A 20,999-nucleotide genomic window follows, 5' to 3' on the forward strand; every position below is an offset into this window, starting at 1 on the left:
CTTTTGCAGACACATGCACTAAACGAACAACCATTATAAGTATAGAAAGGGTCACAAGGACTAGGATGTAGATTTCCTGAAAGTTTTCTATATAATAATGTGCAACTTAAAAATATTTATTGCATATACTGAATATGTGCCATATGAGCATGCATTTAATTATTAAACATTAATATAAAAATTTAATCAATACAAATATGAATGCAAACATTATCAAATTAATAAAGCTAATTATGCAAGTGTACAATAATGCTGCACAATATATAAAATTGAATATGTTGTTTAAGAATGATAAACATATGAGCACTTAGCTAGATTATTACTTCTATTAGATTGTAGTAGATTGCACACTATCAAATAGTAAAGGTAAAGAATAGGATAAGAAGAGAAACTGCTGCATAGGCCACGTGGAAGAGGTTTCTAGTCTCATCCATATGATTTTTACATGTTTCATGTCTGAGTTATCAGGAAAGAGAAGGTCCACTTGCCTCCCAGGAATCCATCAAACACTGTCAGTCATAGTCTCGTACTTCATATTCCAAATTTAAATGCCCTGAGCAATCTTTATCCTTAATAGTTGAAAAGTTCAGGGTTAGCATAAGAAGGAAGTGAGCACTATAATGATTTAGGTACCCTTTGATGTACTAAAGTGCTAATTTACCAGATGGTACCCTAGAGTTTTAATACATTTCTGGAGGTGCCTAATTAATCCCATATTATAGCAATTAACAATAAAATACTACTTTGCTTCCATAAATTTTGGAGTGAATTTTGTTAACAATTTCAGTGAAATAACCTATATTTTATCATTGCTTTACATTTTTAAACACTGTTAATCTATTCATAGGACTTTGTTGATTCATTTTTCAAGCTACTAAGTTAATATTATTAAATTATGGAAGAAAATGAATCATTACTAGCCTCATGTTCATTATATGACCTTACAGCTAAATTGAATCCCGGCAGTTCAGATAATAAGCCTATTTTAAGATGGCCTAATACAATATGAATTGTGCTATAACTTGTTTCTGAAAATTGCACATGGGTTGATTAGAATATGGGTTAGAATGGTGTGACTTGTGCTAGACTAAATCATAAATTTTAGTTAGGGTAAAAAATAAAAACAAAGTATGAATTTGTAATAAGAGTGGTGCGTAAAACAATTAAGTTGTGTCTAATGATTAAACTAGTAGATATAATTATAAAGTTAAATTAATACAACCATAATACTGAATGTATTAATAATATATTTGGTACTATGAAGATGCTATTTTACTTTGATAAAATTTTAGATGTGAGAGTTTTCTGTGCATCAGAATTGCTCCAATTGACCTTTTTAAAAAAGTGAATTATGAACACTAAAGTATCAGGGCCTTGCAATGTTAACTTATAAAGTAGTTTCAATTCTTACGGTTGACTTTGGTAAACTACTTATTAATTTAATTCAGTTTTTCTCTGTAATATACTCTTCATCACAGTTAATACCAACTTTCTATCACTCTATACAGTTCTGAAGTTGTGAGACCATGACAGCCCACAAGATTGTTAATTTAGTTCTTTAACATCTCTCTCACCTATATGTGCCATGTATGTATATGGATATGTATTTTGTTTCTAGTATCCCTACCTCTGTATTTTTTCTTTATAATATATTTATTTTCTGGATCTCTTGTTCTGACATGCACATTTAAAGGAATCCTAACATTTGACTCACAACTTTTGATGATCTGCAGAATATTTCATTGCTGGCTCACATTATCATTTATGTCATTTGCCATCATTTATACATACAAGACATGTGATTGAGGAACTTCAATTTGCTGCAAAGTGAGCAGAACTCAATACATGGAAAAGCGAGCCAGTCATTTACAATCTGATTACAAGACCAAAGAGACAGACTCTTGCTTGGAATAAGCTGGTATGATATGATTGTAGGAACATGTTTGTGCTGAATACTTTCTTTTTCTTTTTTCCATACTAGACATGGAATTCTGGGCTTTTGAATTGAGCTTTACAACCTTAGGTGACTGTAATCATTTACTTGCGTGTGTGTGTGTGTGTGTGCGCGCGCGCACATGTGCCTGTGTGTGCATGTGGGTATATTAGACATGGTATCAGTAAGTCGTTAAGCTGCCCAGGCTGGGATCATACTTGAAATCATCCTGCTTACACTCGGAGAAGGCTGAAATTACAGGTCTGTACTGCACTTAACTCTAATGAACATTTAAGAGGTATATAGTCTAAATTAGAATGCATTATAGTTGTGAAATGTGCAGTGGATTTCAAATTCTTACGACACAAAAAATTAAAATGTGTAAAATTAACTCTTTCTGAGTTATGTCCTCATATGTGATGCATGGTTTCAGTCCATACCTCTGCTCTGTGAGGTTCACACCTCTGTTCTCAGACTTAATATTTACTTACTTATATTCCAATCTCTCCACAGTGGTTCATATGTAATTTTCTACAGTATATTTATTTTGCAACATTAACAGTTGTGCTTGGCAGTTATTAGATTCTGAAAAAAAATTAATCAAACTTTATTTTCTAATAAGTAGTGCTTATTTCACATGTAAGTGATATAGACCTGTTGTAAAAATTTTATAAATAATTTATTTTTCTAGTTTAGGAGATATTTTTACAATCGGTATCATTTCTAGATATCTCTATGTTTTCATTTTATCTAGACAGTAGTTACAATGTTTTCTCTAATTGCTGAAGAAACTCTCATACCAAACTAATTTCAATTCCGTACATTGTGTCATCTGCTGTGTGTCAGCTTCTATTTTAAGTGGCACAAATAGGCGGCAAATGAAGAAAACAACCCTGTTTCCAAGTATTAAATTTGAGATAGAGCATGCAGAAAAAGCAAGAAAAAATAATTTAACTCAGAAATGCATCAACAACAATAAAGTTAACCTTAGCTTTAGGTGATATGATGAAGGAAGACATCTGTGATAAACTGAATTTTAAACTGAGAAATCTGCTGAAAAGGAACAGAAATACAATGATATCATTAAAGTTCCTAGCTGAAAGAGGAAGGTATAGGGGACCTGAATCATTAATAGGGCTGGCCTGAATGAGGAACACCATGGAAACCAGTACAACTTGAGTAGCATTAAGTGATTATGAGTAGAATAGTGGACAAGATCAAATAAATGGGCCAGCACAGCTCATGGACGGGCCTATGCCTTAGGTGAGCATTTGAATATACTTTGTAAGGGCAATATAATATTGTTCCTATTTTTGACACATTTGAAAATATAACATTTAAAATGTGTTATTCCATTGCATAAAGGATGAATTTTAGCACGTGTGATTTGTTAAAATCAAGGAGATCATTTAGAAATTCTTTTAGTAAAACAAAGGCAGAAGGTGATGATTGAAAAAAAAACATTTTCAGTGGAGATGAAATTCAGACAGTGTAAGTTTTTACACAGTTTAAACCTTTGCCCTATATATTGGTCCCACTATGTATTAACCAAAGAATCTTGTTTTCATTGAATATATTTACACTTTTCTAAGGTAGATTTATACTAAATTATATTTTTCTATGCATTTTTGGTAACCTTAGACAAGTAGCGTAAATCTTACACAACTATGAAGAATGAAATACTAAGACTGATAAATTATTTTCTAAGCATCAAATTGTTAATTAATTGGGATAGAATTCCTCATTTTGAAACTATAGCACTACTTTTAATGCATAATATCACCTCTCCTTTACTAAAGAACCTATCAAATGAACAAATTTAAATTTAATTTTGGCTTGTGTAAAGATGCCTTCCCAGCTCTCACGCAGTCATTGGTGGGGCTTTTAGGTGACTGGATCTAGAGTGCGGGATGCTGGAATTGATTCATGGTGCATTGCTAGGGCACTAGGAATAAGGGTGTGAGTGCCACTCATCCTATTTTGTCCTGGATGAGATATAAGGGATAGAAAGAGCTATGGGTGTCCCTTCTTGCTTTTCTACCTGAACCCTTCCATGAACTGTTTTTCCTCCCCAGTGCCTGTTGACATGACACCTCCCTTGGAGCCAGCCAATTACAGACTCAAATCTTTTAACTGTGGGCTAAAGGTATGTTTCCTCCTTTATTTGGCTGCTGAGTATTTTCTCTCAGCAACAAGAACAGTAACTAAGACACTAATGAGCAGGTTTAAATTAATACTGATTTATAGATACAGAAATGCACATTCGCACATTACATGCATACCTTGTAAAATAAAGAAAAGATGTGATCTAGGTCATTCTCATCTGAATCCCTGCCATCCCCTTAAATGTGTCACTCATGGCTTGCCATTGTTATAGGATTCCGGGGCATTCAGTTCGCACAGTTCAAGGAGATCATTAAGCTTAGTCCCCTTCAGTTTGCAAGCTCTTCCTCAAGAGTTCAAGTTTCACTACTTCCCTTCTTTACCCTTCTTCAGCATCCTCAGAGGTTGGATCCTTCATCTCTGCTCTAACCTCAATCTGCATAATAATACATTGCTGAAGCTTATAAATTTCTTTGAATTTGTTTTCCCCACAGACACAAAATGCCCTCTTTTGCCTCTCTCACCTAATTATATGTCTTCTCCATCAAATCTTAATGTTTTAGGAACATATCTATATCAAATATTCCTACACTTTGTGGTGACATGTGTCTCTGCTGGGCTGCTAGGGGTCCTTAAACAAGTCTGTGCCGTAGTTGTCTGCACAATGTCACTGTTTGGAGCCTCCTGTGTCCGTGTGTGCATGTGTGCATGCACGTGTGTGTATGTGTGTGTGTGTAAACAATGTTGAATGATTAAATGGACCATGGTTTTGTCAAGAAATATGACATATATTTATTAATGACAATAGAAGTGGATATAATAATAAGAATAGCTCAATAAGAATTGATTTTAAAACATTGTGTCATATAGAAGTTAACTACAATGCCCTCACTTTAGCTACTTTTATTACTCTTCTTCTTTGTGGAGACAAAAATAACTTTTGATCAAACTTAAAAATCATAATTAAATCACTTTGAGTAGCTGTCTCCTCAGAAAGTTTTTTCAAATCATTATGTAAGCCTTACTAATGCAAAAGGAATAACAATATATATTTGAAGTTTCAAATATTATTTGGTAAAATAAATCATTTTCATCATTAAGATCACAGGCCCCATATGTGTTTATTTCTAATCAGTTTTATTTTAATTGAGTTTATCTGAAATCTATCTTCTTATTCTTAATAGTGTATTGAATTTTTCATCTGCCATTTGACCTGTTACCAAAGAAAATATATCTGCTTGCTCACCTATGAATTTAATATTAAAATTTGTCACAACAGTAAATTTTAACAGAGATTTGAGAGTTAAGAAGAAATGGTGAAATACAGTTTGAGGGCAAATCCTTAAAATGAAGACTTTCCAGTGACCTTTTATTGATATATTGTAATTCCTCTTTGTCCTCCATCTATGAATAAATTTCAAATTTTCAAGTTATTAAGTTATTTAAGCAATTGATTTGGGTAATTTCATGTTTCACTAGTTTTATGACACAAAAGTTTTACAGTTCACTGTCATCTATCATTAAATTTTTTCATCCAGTCATTTCTAACATAAACGCATGATAGAATATTTTCTTGCTGAATTCTCCTGTCAAGTTTGAAAAGTCAGTTCAAAGAGCTTTAGCTGGGAAATGGGAGCATAATTTCTTATATAAATTATGACAGTTTATTAGAAATGTGGAAATTTTAATGTATAAGCACCTTATCTAATATCATATGCCTTTGTGCTGCCAAGAAATAATTATCAGAGGAAATATTTTCCTTTATATTTTTCTATTTTGTATTCTTTGAACAAGTATTGCATGGACAGTTTACTCACTAGCTTAGAAATAAAGTTTATCAGAGCAACAGTGGAAGTTTGGACACTAAAAAGAAAGAAGAATATAACAATTAATGTTGGAAGCAGTGAAAGAAAAATTATTTGCCAAACAGAGGGCTCGATCCACTGCACGATATATTGAATCTGAGTTGTTAAAAAAATTGACCATTTGTCACTTACTAACAAGATCTAGCAGTTCTTTAATTTTTCACATGTGCCCAGTTTGTCTACAAGCTAACAGATGACAAATTATCATTGTGATTATATATTTTTAAAATTACACGAGACAAATAGTATATTGGAGAAGTTAGTTAATTTATACTGTCAGTAGAGTCACTAATTTGAAGAAAAAAGTCAGTCTGAACCCAGTAATTATGTTTTATACCTTAAGCCACAAACTCCAATTTACAGATAATCCTGAAAATATTTTAAAATTCTCTTTAAAATCTAAAATTTTGAATAAAGTAAAATAAAGAAACAAACATAAAATAGTTCCAATTTTTCAGAGTAGGTGAAACTTGGAAACAGATTTAACAAAACACTCACTAAAAACTAAGAACTGCTTCAGAAAGTGACGAGAATGGTGGAAGAAATATGTTTAAAGGAAAGGAGAGAGTTTAATGGGAATTAATGTTTATGTGCTTTTTACAGTGATAGTTTTACAAATTTAAATGTATACCTTATTTTTTGATTATATTATGTACACTAAAATTAATAAACAATTTGAGGGATCCACAGGGAATAATAAAATGAATTTTGTTTTTCAATTATATTCATTGGATATTTATATTCAATTGTATTCCTCTGTAGAGATGTTAAATGCAGAGCTACAACACAATTTTCAAAATTTTTTTGTTGATTTTATGAATAAGACAAGTTATCTTCACTAAACACAAATAGCAAAATCTTAATAATTCAAAGCAAAGCAAATGTTTTCAAATGCAAAGTTTTAAGTGATAAATCAAAAAAGGATCAAATTATACTTTTAATAAGATATTAACAAAACATTATTAAATTTTCTGCCAAAAGTGAAACTTTTCTTTGATCTTTGTCTGTAAATCTTACCATATATTTTAAATAGCTACTGAATATTTCATTGTAATTAAATGACATTCTAGGTAGCATGTTTTACTGATTAGCATGAAACGCACTCTAGATTGAGAAAACTCCATATTCTTTTGAATGACCTTATAGCTTATAACCTTTTGATATTTTTGGTTACTAGCCTATTATACAGTTTTATAAACTTTAATTAAAAAGTTGAGCAATGCGTAGTCTTCCTTTGATGGTGAAGATACATGATATACTATACTACTTTGATCACCTTTTATCTAAAATTCAAAATTATAACATGATTTTTGTAAGGAAATTTCTCTCTCCTTTATGCATTCTTTTAACTGCAGCCAACAGTACAACACACAGAAACACACACAAGCCACACATTTGCCAAGTATGTCCTGCTATTTTTTTTGTCTTCACATTGTTAGCATTTGTGTGTGTGTGTGTGTGTGTGTGTGTGTGTGTGTGTGTGTGTGTATTTTACCAGGTGTCACTAAAGTAAAATTATATGGAGAATGTATAATTTCCTTGCATTCACTTTTCTTCATCTATTCTTTTAATGGAACAGTTCATGGATATGACTGTGTAGTAATTAATGTGGAAAGATACAATAGATTTACTGATCTTCAGGATAATATTGTCAACTCACTGACCTATAAGCAATGCATTTATTATCATCCCCATGTTAAAGACTACTCTTATATTTCTGTTTTTCCCTTGGTTTGAAGTAGAGCATCAGCAATGTCTAATGCAGGGAAAAGTCTAACATAAAGCAACTTATTTGGGAATACTAGTTATTGATCTTGAGCTACTTAAACTGCCTCTGAAATGTTATATCTCTTTTTCTCTAACCAGTGCCACACACTTTTTTCTTTTTCTTTTTTTCTTTCTAGAGAAACAAGACATTTGGTTAGAAAAAACATTAATTTTTAGAATGTAATAATGTACGATTACAAAAATCTTCACTGCTATCTACTAATTTTGACTTTATACTTGGAAATAGTGTAGTTTTGCTTTGAATTGATAATTTGGTTGATTTTGACTTTAGAGTCTTTGATTATGGTGAGGAACAGAATATCAAAATATCATACTTAAATAAATTTAGACTATTTAATGTGATTGAAACCCTCTTTGAGTACACAGTTGACCAATTTTCAAGGGTGCAGTAGTCTGTATTTACCTGAATTTTTACACCTATAAAATAATTTAATCATTTGCAGTAACTATAAACAGCAAATATAATTTTTCTAAATATAAAATATCATTATAACATACAGAAGTAAATATTATATTGCTATAAAAATACAAAAATATATTTATGAATATTTTGGGACCTAAAGTATAACTTATAAAGTCATGGGATGTTTATGCAGGTTTTTACTTTGTATATAGTGTGTATTCTTCAAAAAGAATAGCAAATTATTGACCAGTTACATAAATTGTGCAATCAATGCATAACTATTAATAAAATGATATCAACTATTCAACAAGGTCAATTTTGTACTTTGTAGTAGGAAACCCAGAAGGTAATAATAAATATCACAATGAAACATCATCAGTAGAAAAATGTTAGAAAGTTTTAAAATTCTACATTTTTAAATATATTCTAAGTATAAAATTTCAATGATAAAAAATTTCTTGACAAAAATGAATCCAGAATAACTGAATAGATAAATGGACTCTTCAATGGTATATAGACTGCAGTGTCCTCTGATTAAATGTATGTGACAGCACCGAGTGTAGTTTGGTTATTGCATTTACTTTAAGAGTGCTGCCAGTTCTTACAATAATCACTAGTTTTGCATTCTCAAAAATGAACCCTGAAGAATGACTACAATGTTCGTCATTTTGTTTTATGGTACTCATGGCCTTATGGCATTTGTTCTCCCTTCGGGAGTTTGAAGTTAGTAGAAAACATTTAACAAGGAATTGCATCCAAGGTCCATTAAAGGCACTAGATTTTATACTTTGCCCTTTTTTTCTTCAGCATTCACACTTTGCCTAGCATATTTTTAGAGTTAGGAGAAATTCATGGAGAATCAGCCTAAAAATATTTATTTTAATACTGTAAAATTTAAATGAACTTCCAGTCACTTCCCAAATGTGTTACAGAAAAATTTGGATAAGACTGAATCTACAAAACAAAAGATTGAAGGGGGGAAGCAGAGAAATCAATAGTAAAAAAATAACTAATTGAGTCTTTTACATGTATCACCTCCTCATGATGAATTTAATCATTTTATAAAGACTTTGTGCATACATATGCACATTTGTAAATATACAAACACATTAACTTGTTTGTATTTATCTTAATTAACAAGATATTTTTGTAATCAATTTTAATAAACTATGTCTTAGAAAAACACAAAAATTAAATGAAAGTTACAAATTCTTGAAAACTTTTCTCATCATATTTATACAATCTTTATACTATTAATATGCCTCACCAGAGCATTATATCTGTAGATGTTTATGAAACTATGTATATAAACCATTATTACTATATCTACAACTTACTTTTGAATTCATTCTGGAAGTTGTATATTCTAAAGATTAAGACAATATATGACCATATACACTTCATCAGAACTCAATATTTTATCACCCTAAATATCCTTTGCTGGCTAAGTATCCCTCTCCCTCAAGCTCTAATCATTTCTGAAAACCATTAATCATTTTACTGTCCTTGCAGATTTCAGTATTCCACAAAGTCATAGAGTTGGAATTAGTATGTTGACATATTTGTTTGAGTACTCCAGAGGAACAACATAAGTAGAAAATACAAACATTTATTCAAGAGGATTTTTTTAGTAAGGTTACAGAATGAGAAGCAGAAAAGTCCACAGTGATTATCTGTGTGAGGGAGAACTGGAAGATACAGAAGTTGTTCAACCCAGGATGATGGACAAGAAGGATCAAGGACACAGCACCAGTCCAAGATCAAAAGCCTGGAAACTGACTAGCGTGACATCTGTGTAAGTCTGCACTGGAAGGCTGAAGAAAGTAGAAACCGACAACCAAAGGTGATGGGAATCTTAGAGCTCTTCCAAACATGTGACTATAAGCATTTTTAAATGCATGTTGTCATTTATCATTGTGTTTGTTGAGACTTTTGCTCAAATCTTTTGCCTATTTTTGCAATCAGAATTTTTTTCTTACTGTTATTATAAAGGAGTGCTTGCACATTTTGGAATATTGCTTTCATTAGAGGTTTACTGAAGAAACATTTTCTCTCAGTCTGTGGAGTTGTGGCTTCATTTTCTTATTGTTGTCTTTTGCATGGCTGGAGCTTTCAGTTTTAATAAAGTGAGTGTTTTCAACTATTTTTTAATATCTTTGTTATTAGAGATATCATCAAAAAGTCACCTAGGCTTTCTTTTAGGTTATCCTCCATGAGTTTTACAGTTTTGAAGTCTATTTTTAAGAACATGGTCCACTTTGAGTTACTTTTTGTGAAGTTTATAAAGTTTATATCTACATTAATTTGTTTTACAACCAGATGTCCAGTATTTTCATGGTCATTTATTTAAGTCTACCTACTTTGTATGTGTTTTACCGATACACAGTTGATTATATTTCTGTGTTGCTATTTATGGGCTCACTATTGCATTCATTTATCTCTTTGCTTATTGTCTTGGTTACTTTTTACTCATTGCTGAGACAAAATATCCCACAAAGTGGGAAAGGAAAGATTTTTTTTTTACAGTTTTTGGTGGTTTCAGTCCATACTCAGTTGGCTCCAAGGCAGGGTGGCATGGCATAGCCGCAGTTCATGGAGGCTGCAAACAGCAAGGCTGAAACCAGCAAAAGAGCCTGACACACCGTCTTCCTGTCATTACATCACATCCTGGCTCCACCCCTCTGTGGGTGGAGCACTCAGACCATCAATCCAAGCACTAGACGATGAACCAATCACAAATGCACGATGCAAACTCATGAGGCCTGGGGGACACAACATACACCATGACACTTCCTCTTTCACCAGTATCATGTTATTCTGAACACTTTTTCTTGATAGTTACATTTAATTATTAACAACTTTTTAAATTTTTTTTTAAATTGTAAGTAGGCAGATTAAATCTCAAATTGCTTCACCAACCCATTAAAGTATCTAAAATTACCCGCAGCTTCTATTAAAATGCATATTTATTTTGAGAAGACTCATTGTAGATTTAGTACTGTGCATTGTAAATAAGCACAGGATGATGGTTCCTAGATCATATTTTTAAAAATAAACCAAAATAGCAAACTAACTTTGAGGCTGTTTAACCAGTGACTCTAGAAAATGTTCTTCTCTATTATACACATATATACTTTTTAATAAAAAAGGATAGTCTCTAAAACTTTTAATAAAATAAACACATCATCTCAAATAATCATATATCTATATTTTTACTTGATTTAAAACATATTAATATATGTTTTATATATAAATGATTCTTAACAGATGAACAAAGCTCCTGTAGTCAGACTTTATTTTGGAAGTCATTGTGGTCAAATAGCATGTTCTTTGATTTAAACAGTATTTTATTAAGCTAATTTAAATTTTATGTATATAAAATTGCTATCATTTTTTATGTAAGCCCTGGGATATCCTAATAATACATTTTGTCTACTTGGTAATAATTTATTGACGAGTAAAAATTATTACAATAATTTTTAGTATAATGAAATATTTGTCAACCTCTTGGGTTTCATAGATTTAGTAAATCATTTTCAGGAATATATAAAACTTATTAAAGTAAACACTAAAAGTAAGCAGTCTCAATACAAAACTAGAAAGGAAGAAAAGAAACCTAGAAAATGGATTAGGAGGGTAAAGGTCTAGTTTTTAATTTTAACTGGAAAAATCATAGAAAATTAGATTTATAAAACTATATAGAAATTTTACCAACTTATTTCTTGCATCTGATTGCATTATTGTGTTTTCAAGAAACATCATTTTCAAATTAACCTCCATTAAATCTCAAAGTATCCACTTGTTTTCAGTGACTTCATAGCTTTTCATGTCCTCCATTTTTTGTGTTTGAGTGTTGTAAACTATGATGAATTGGAAAAGATTGATTTCACTGCACATTAGATATTACTTGACTAAAAAAATTATATGTAATTAGGATGTTTAATGTAGCTGTTTTCAAATGGTTGGTAGATGTAGTTCCCTTCATCAGAATGATTAAACTTGCTTCTTCAGAAAAAAGATGTAGAGAGACGGCGACATGAACTACAAAAGCTACTCACAGAAATAATCCAGAAGAATTTTCCTAATTTAGCAAAAGGTAAAGATACTCAGATGTATGAAGCATTCAGGACCCCAGCCACCTACAACCCAAACAGAGCTACACCCAGGCATATAATAATCAAAATACCAGAAATCCAATATAAGAACAGAATATTAAAAGCTGTCAGAGACAAGAAACAGATCACTTACAAGGGTACACCCATCAGAATTACAGCAGATTTCTCGGCACAAACCATCAAATCACGAAGAGTGTGGGGGGAAATAATTCAAGCTTTGAAAGATAATAACCTCCAGCCAAGATTGAAATGTCCTGCACAACTATCCCTGGAAATTGATGGAAAAACAAGGTGCTTCCAGGATAAAGAGGAACTAGGGGAATATGCAACCACCAATCCAACTTTACAGAGAATACTTCAGGATATTCTAAAAAAGGAAAATACCAAGATTCCAGAAATAGTGGCAGAGAGGCCACAATGAATGGAGCAGAAAGCGAAATGAAGAAGACAAACTTACAACAAATGACAGAAAAAGAGCTCAACAGAAATGAGGCAGAGAAGACTGGATGATAGGAACAGCTATTTTGGAGAAAACAACATCATAATAGGTAATGCTGATTTAGTATCATCTTGTTTTGAAGTCTCATCAAGCTTTTGCTCTTCTGTCTCCATTGGTCTTAGCATGTTGTATCTTATTGGATTTTATTATATGTGATAGTATAAACAAAAACCTTTATAGACAAGGAGATTATACAGAAACTGTTGTTCATTTTCTGTTAGTTGATTCTAAATACCCTGTAATACTGTCATTCTCTTGAATGGTTTTACATTGTTTTGATATATTTGATGCTACAGTATATGAAGTTATACTCAAAGATTTCAAGGAAAGAGACAATATGGTAACTACATTTATGTCAGGATTATCTTGTGGTAAAACACTATTTTGCTTAAATGGTTATGTTTTTTTCTGCGCTGTTTTGTTGTTATGCCCTCTTTTATCTCAATCTCTATTTTATTATTTACTTTTTTATTTTTATCCTTTTAATTAAGGGAAAAATAAACTAAAAAATAGCAGGATATATTATAGTAATCCACTTTGATTTACTATTAACTTGATTTGAAGCCCTGTATTGCTCTCACCATCTTGTTTTGACTGATGTTCCTCTATTCTGTTTTGCTTGATAGTATGAGGTTCAAAAGTATAGGCAACAACTATGAAGATAGTGGGATTCATTATGACACCCATTCTGGTTGACTATTATCTACTTTTGAAGACCTGTAATGTCTCCAATGTTTTGGTTTTGTTGGTTTCGTTCTTTACTATTTTGTTCAATTTTATTATAATTGATGATATAGGCAATTCTATTAGAGATAGCGGGAGGCATTATGGTAACCATTGTTGATCACCTTGTATTATGTTTTTACATTATCTATTATGTTCACCCTTTTGATTTGACTGACTCTCTTCTTTTATGTCACATTTGGTTTTACTCTCTTCCAAAAAATGTAATAAGAACTGTGGGAGCAATAAAACCCAAAATGTGTAATAGTCATTGTACAATAGAGAGGAAAAGAAAGTGCTCTAAACGATATAACTGCATGTATATTTAAGTGTATAAGATAGACAATGATATTACTGAGTTTTGTTGGATCATTGAACAGAACTATTTGGTCTCACTGTTTGAATGTCCACTATATAAGCTTTAATTTTGTAACTTGAACAAATATTTCTAAGATGACAATATGTAATTCATTAACTAGTGATTTCCTACTGTTTATTATTTTTCTGAAATTCTGTATAACTTGTACCCTTTCTTTGCTTTTTTTTTCTTTTTCTCCTTAAATAAAATTTTTAAAAAAATAGATGTAGAAATGATCTGTTCATATCAAAACAGTGTCAGAGGTCCTACAGTGTTCTCATTATGAACACATGCAAGCTAAATGTCACTGTTTCATTATGTATCAGCCCGGTCAAAGACAAGGAAAAGTACTATTATATGACCCGTGGCAACAGGACAAACTGGAGATTCCACTTTTGTATCCAGAAACTTACCATCTTCAGGATCCTCAGGGATTTGAAGATACATGATCCATCTGGCCACTAAATGTGTTTCTTTCACGTGATGGCAAAGCTATTATCTTGGGAACTCATGGTCCCAGAATTTCCCAAAAAGACAACATGGAGTAAAATCTACCAATTCAGTGGTTTCCCTTATCTTATTCTCATTTTCTCATTTCTAAGGACGTGGCTTAGAATATAGAAGACTCAACCCCTTGCTCATTATTGTGACATTCTGCCCATTCCCCATACTTCTCTAGTCTGGAAAAAACATTTCTCCTTTTTCCTTCTCTATACTCATTAGGTATACCTGACTTCTGTACAACATATAATCTCCACACTGCTAAGAAACACTAGAAACTAAACTGGTCTACCTCAAAATCTGATATAGAAATCAAGGGAAGCCAAGTGATAAAGGGTGAAAACAGACAGCATAATTTCTTTAATATGTCAAAATATCATTTCTTTTTGTATAACAAATACAACAGATACAACATTTCCTTGTGAATATATAAGACTTCCCAGGAAACTTCAATAAAAGCTTAAGTGCTTTGATATAATTGCATACTGTATTTTAAGTAAGTTATTTTGCCCTCAAAATTTTAGCAGAAGAGACAAAAAGCATAAACATTCTGGCATATCTTGTTTGACTGCAGAATTTCAAGTTTCTCATTTATCACTGTAAAGCAAGGACAATTTTATGACTTTTCTGTATGAGCTGCAACAATCAGCTACATACGTAGCTGTACATCACTCTTAAAAAAAGATTCTTCAATATTTTTCCCTTTAAGTCAAGCGCCTTGTTTCTTCAATAAACTTCTTGTTCAAAATGAAGAACTATAAAATAATAAAACCTTGTTTATTTAGCAATATTTTAGTTTTCAAGCAGGTTTAAAATGTGGCCTTTTGAAAACTAAGTGTGAGGTTATATGTTTTTCTTCTTAATTTTAAATTCCTTTAATAAAAACCTTACAAATAGTTCCAGAAAAAAGTCTACTGACAGTTTTAGTAAAAAGTGCTTTTCATGTTGCATTAGTAAATTTCAGTACTTTAAATTTTATGTTTTTAAAACTGATTTGAATTATTTTTAATACTGTTAACTGATATTTTAGGAGGCCAAAGTAATATAAATAAGTTAATGTATTTTGTAAAACTATTCAGTATAGACAATATTTTATCAGCACAGAAGTCAGAAATGATAAAATTGTTGAATTATACCACAAAATCCTTGTTATTAGACACATAGATCAAATACAGAAACACACTTAAACATTTATGTATTTAAAATGGAGAATTTATTCAGCTTTGATGAGGTCAGTAGTTAAGGAAATTAATGGTATTGAATAAATAGTATTCAAAAGAAAAAGGAGAACTGTAATCTCTGGAGAACTGCACAAGAAAGTACCAGGCTTAGTAAAGTAGCAGAATAAGTGATGACAAAGTCATGGATAAGAAAATTTACTGTGATTTTTTTGAGAAAGTGAAGATGAGACGAGGCAGGGGCACTGGATGAAGGATTGTTCCATGTGAAACAAGCCCAGGGCTTTGGTATGTAGAAATTCTCTAATTGCTGGCCCTGGATTGTAGGAAAGCAGGAAGATATTATTTCAACCTGTGTGAGCTGAATAAAGGGCATAGTTCACCATACAGGATTTGGAATTTTTGGTTTGCATATATTTCCATGACAGTCATTTGGTATTGTAGGAAGTAAGTATCTCTTCAAGGAGCAGTCCAGGATTATTATATGTGTGATTACTGGGAAAGGATAGATAATCATAACGTTAGCTAACTCCTATGTGACATATAATAAAATCAAGTAATACATATAAGTTACATAATAAATATATTATAATGCTTTATGCATTTAGTAATATGTAATGTTTCATTACACATTCACAGGGTTATAATTACTCATTTTAAGACCAACGGCTTCCTTCCATTTGTATTTTATTCAAATACACTGTTTGCCAGTTTCCATCATTGTGACAAAATATTTACGTTAAAAATGTAGTTAAAAATTAGAGTCTTACATCAGTTGATAGCATCAAAGATTTCAGTCCATATTCAATTGGCTCTGTTGATATGGGGCTGTGGTGGTGCAATACACCTTGGAAAAACATGTGGCAGAGAGGTATGTTCAGTTCATGGCATCTAAAAAGCAAAGAGAAAAAGTGGAGGGTTTTAGAATTACATATCCCCTTTAAGGCACTTCTGCTAATATCTAACTTCTGATGTCACCATTTAAAGTTACAGGGCGTCCTAAGTCACAGCCTTTAATGCATGAGCCATTGAGGAACATTTAAGATATAAACTAAAGCATACACTATAAAAAATATTTTAAAATGGCTTCTTATGTTGAATTATATATATATATATATATATATATATATATATATAAAACATATATGTTGTCCATATGCTTTGAAGTTTATATACATTATGAAATAAAAAAATCTAGCTAATTAGCTAGATTTCATTTCATTGCATTATCATTTTTGTGATGAGAACATGATCAATTCAATTGTATTTGTTTCATATGGAATTGAGTAGACAAAATTCAGAAATAAAGTGAGTAGTCATTAAAAAAGTGTACTTTTTCTGAGTGAAAAAATGTAAAATGATTGTATTTGAGCACACCAGGCATAATAATTTTGTACTTTAAATAGGTGGTATTTAACATTTTGCTCACTAGGAAGCATTTAGGAGTCCTTACAAAGTGCAGAATTAGGTGAAATTGCAGACACAGTACTATTGATATTTCAAAAGCTCAAGAAACCATTTTGATATTAAACTACAATTAGAATTTTCATTATAAGACACTTTTTTGATTATAAGACACAATAAAATCATTAAATCAGTACAATAGAAATCATTAAATCAGTAAGAAATCAGTACAATAAAAATCATTAAAAGTACATTTTTCCATTAATGAAAGTTGAAATAATAATATAGTTCTAACTGAGGGCTCAAATATATTTCTATATATAGCCCTATAATTAAAATGCTGAGGTATTCTTCTGCTTTCTGAAACAGAGGATTCCAAGTTCTAATTAGGATAACAGTAATTAAATTATTGATTCAAAATCTTTGTGTATTCATGCCTTAATTGTCATTTTTTAAACTTGAACTTTAAGCCAATTGACAATGTTTATGAAAAGTTTCATTGTACTAATTTTATTGCAATGTAAATACAGGAAAAAAGTAATACATTATTACAATAACCATCAAAAGGTTAACTCATTAATTAAAAATACTAACAATCCTTACTCTTGCTTCAATTGATTTTCAAACATTTCTTCCACAAAAATAACTTTTCATTATGCACTGTGATATAGCCAATGATTTGTGTATAAACATTGAAAGAAATGAGTGCTAGAGGTTCAGTATGAAAATTAACGGTATGTGAACAGCGGAGGTGGTCATTTATAAGTGTCTTTCAGATGGCTCCTGGGAGCATCACCAATTACTCTTCTTCCTCCTCTTCCTCTTCCTCCTCTTCCACAGCAGGGCCAGCAGAGCCCCCTGAGTATGGAAAGCCAGCAGGCCGGAACTCAAACAGGGTCATGGTGACCCGTTGCCACCCCACAGTGCTGCGCATGGTGCTGGAGGCCCTACAGGCAGGAGAGCAGCACCGGGGCACCTCAGTGGCAGCCATCAAGCTCTACATCCTGCACAAGTACCCCACAGTCGATGTCACCCGCTTCAAGTACCTATTGAAGCAGGCCCTTGCCACAGGCATGAGCCGTGGCCTCCTTGCCAGGCCCATCAACTCCAAGGCCAGGGGTGCCACTGGCAGGTTAAAGCTTGTCCCCAAGCATCAGAAGAAGCCGCAGTGCAGCAGGAAAAGTACTCAGACAGGGCCTGCTGGCTCCAGCAAGAAAAAGATTGCAGAACCATGTGAAGCAAGAGCTTCCCGCAAACAGGGCAAAGCCCTAGAGACAGCCCCTCAAGGAGGCTGCAAGGCGAAAGGCACTGGGCCACAGCAGGTTGTAGCCAAGAAGGACCCCCCAAAGTCAGCTGGGGCTTCCTCAACTGTCCACAAGCTTGGCAGGAAGCCCAAGGTCTCAGGCAGCAGAGCAGGCAAGAAGACAGGAGCCCCTGGGAAAACTTCAACTGCAGCCTCCAAGGCTGGAAAATGTGCTGCCTCCCTGAAGGGTACAAAACCCGCAGTGAAGGCCGCCCCAGGGCCTGGACCCAAAGTCATTGCTGCCCCCAAAGCCGCCACTGCTTCCAAGGCTGGTGCCCCCAGGACCAGGACTCTGTCTCCAGCCAGGAAGGCTGGGGGCCCCAAGAACCCCAGGCCACTGGTCAAGAGGTCATAGTTATTGTACTCAGAGCTCAGCAGCTATAGGCCGGTGGGACTGTGGGTGGCTGGGCTGGAGTTTTTATTCCTCCAAATCGTTGCACTACTAATTTAACCCTAACTTATTTCTCAAATCATGACCTAGTTATCAATAAAGACACTGATGTATCACCAAAAAAAAGAAAATTAACATTACAAAAGTCACACATGCTAACTTAAAATAATAAAATGAATTTGGAAGTACACATATAAGACTGTATTAACATGCTCAGATTCCAAATATTTTTCATACAAATTTTGATAAGTTTGACATGTAAAATAGGAGTGCTGCTATCTCATATTTCAAGTTATTTTTCCTCCACAATAGTGATCGTGGATTTTAAATCACATGCTAAGTCTAATCTATTAATACCACCTGACAAGCTGAATCAATATCACTACCGTTTTGTGACCCACAGTGAATTGATCTGCAACTGATAACTCCCTGACTTTTGTGGCTCAGAATGATGCAATTCCCCCATGAATTTTTCATTCATTCATACCAAAATGCAACACAATACTTCCTATATTCCACTAAATGAGAAACTTAGATTCAACATTCTATTCTAACAATCAGAAAAAAAATAACTGAAGGAAGAGGACAAGCTCTATCTGTTACCAGATTGAGAACTGTAAAAGAAGTGAAAGCACAGGACAACGAATTTGTCCTCAGCACACTTAGAGAGCCAGGTGAATACAGACAACCCAGTGAGTTACTTCAGGATCCTACAAATGTGGCCAAATGTCAGGGTAAGAAACTGTGAATTGAAGTTGAAGAATTTTTGGAAGTTCAGTGTCATTTTGAGAATTAAAATACTCAATGAGATTTAGCCACAATACTTTTGTGTTTTACCTAAACAAGTCTCACCTGGTTCCTATAGTAAATACAAGAGAGAAACTCTATTGTAGATTTAAAGATAGAAAAAGAATTATTTTGACCAGCATTTTCTGTACCCAACAAAGTTTTCTCAGTATAAATTATTTTACAAAAACTGAACTGCTTGGGTTTTTTCAAAGCTTTACTGATATGACATAAACAAAATATCTCCCTCCAATCTTCCATGTGACAAAAGAAAAATACTGACCCTTGCTTTTGTTTTTATTCTAGCCATTTTATTTCACTTCACGAATCTGTGGTGGTGGTTAAGGACTTATGTAATGTAAAGGTTACATGCATAGCTTCTCCAAAAGATAAGCGAGATATAAGACTGTAAAGTGTTTTCCTTCCTGCCCCTGCCTATAAGCCATTCAGAGTGCAGGTGGGGAGAGCTGAGATGGAAGCAAAGGCCCTGCCTGTGAGCCAGCTGGTGCATGGGGTGGGGTGAGGAGTACAGCTTCCCCTATGAGCAGCAAACTGACTCGGAGGCACTGTTGTTTGACTGACTTAGCAAGCCTAAACCAAGCAACTATTTAGAGGACAACAGTATGTAATATAGTAACTGTGGTACATTTCCTACTGTCTTATCACTGTTTAGATGCATTTTATTGCTGTTTTATTCCCCTTAAATTTAAAGATAAGGAAAAACTGAAGGAATTAGTGGGATCCAAAATGTACAATAGATATTGTGAAGGTGAAAGGGGAGGAAATGTCTAAAAAGGGAAAGTGGTAGCTATAGTTAATTTCCTATTAACTTGTTTTGAAGTTCTGCATCATTTTCATTGTTTGGTTTGGTTTCATTTTATTCTGTTTGTTTTGTTAGATTCTATTGTGTCAGGTTGTATGGGAAATTATTTCTACAATAAAAAGATATATTATGGTAGCCATTGTTCATCTCCTATTCTCTTGTTTTGAAGTCCTGTATCACTGTATTGTGTTTTTTGATTGCTTTTATTCTGTTGTTTTGCTTGATATTATTGTCTTATTGTATGTACAGCTATTTTAAAGATAATATGAGATATTATGATAGTCGTTGATTATCTATTACCTTGTTTTGAGAGTCTGTATTGCTTTCATGGTTTTGTTTTGATTGGCTTTATTCTGTTTCATTTTGTTTTGCTTTGTTCTCTTTAAAGTAAAACCTTAAAAATCTCTCATTCATTAACATCTTGTTACTACATTGTCAAAGCCTTATTTTCAGTACTTCACCATTAAAATGTAAAATCACAGTTAGGAAGACAGAGTCAGACTCAGAAATAAGAGAGTCATTAGTATGATTAGAAAAGCAACGTAAGTCACTTACGATTAATGTGCAATAGGCTATACTGGATAAAGAAAACAATACACAGGACTAGGTGATCAGTGAAAAATGCAGTGAGTATGCTAAGACACAGCAAACAAGAAACATAAGACACTGAAAAACACTGTGATAGAAGCAATGTTCATTTGGTCTTAACTGGTAGACTGGACATTGATGAGAAGAAAAATTTTTAAGCTTCAGGATATTTCAATATTAACTTCCCCAGTTAAAAGCAAGCAGAAAATAAACTAGAAAACATAACTTGAAATAAAGT

At 32.8% G+C, this 20,999-nt stretch overlaps 1 protein-coding gene across 7 annotated transcripts; it reads left to right on the top strand.

The window, feature by feature from the left end:
* Positions 1–1,599: 1,599 nt before the first annotated feature.
* LOC134474914 (histone H1.8-like) lies at positions 1,600–20,582 on the top strand. Of its 7 annotated transcripts, none has more exons than XR_010045845.1 (3): positions 1,600–1,918; positions 4,009–4,079; positions 7,806–12,588. XR_010045845.1 is itself a non-coding variant. In XM_063243992.1 (3 exons), the coding sequence occupies exon 3, from the start codon at positions 17,770–17,772 to the stop codon at positions 18,526–18,528; it is 759 nt and encodes a 252-aa protein (XP_063100062.1). In that variant the 5' UTR covers positions 1,600–1,918; positions 4,009–4,079; positions 17,711–17,769; the 3' UTR covers positions 18,529–20,582. The 7 variants fall into 7 exon arrangements, 2 of the variants coding, with proteins under 2 accessions (XP_063100062.1, XP_063100063.1); XR_010045846.1 differs by having other exon boundaries at positions 9,605–12,588; XM_063243992.1 differs by lacking the exon at positions 7,806–12,588 and adding an exon at positions 17,711–20,582.
* Positions 20,583–20,999: the final 417 nt, after the last annotated feature.

This window comes from Cavia porcellus, unplaced genomic scaffold, assembly GCF_034190915.1.
Source record: "Cavia porcellus strain 051 isolate PalLab524CR breed Dunkin Hartley unplaced genomic scaffold, mCavPor4.1 scaffold_42, whole genome shotgun sequence".
Lineage (NCBI taxonomy): Eukaryota > Metazoa > Chordata > Mammalia > Rodentia > Caviidae > Cavia > Cavia porcellus.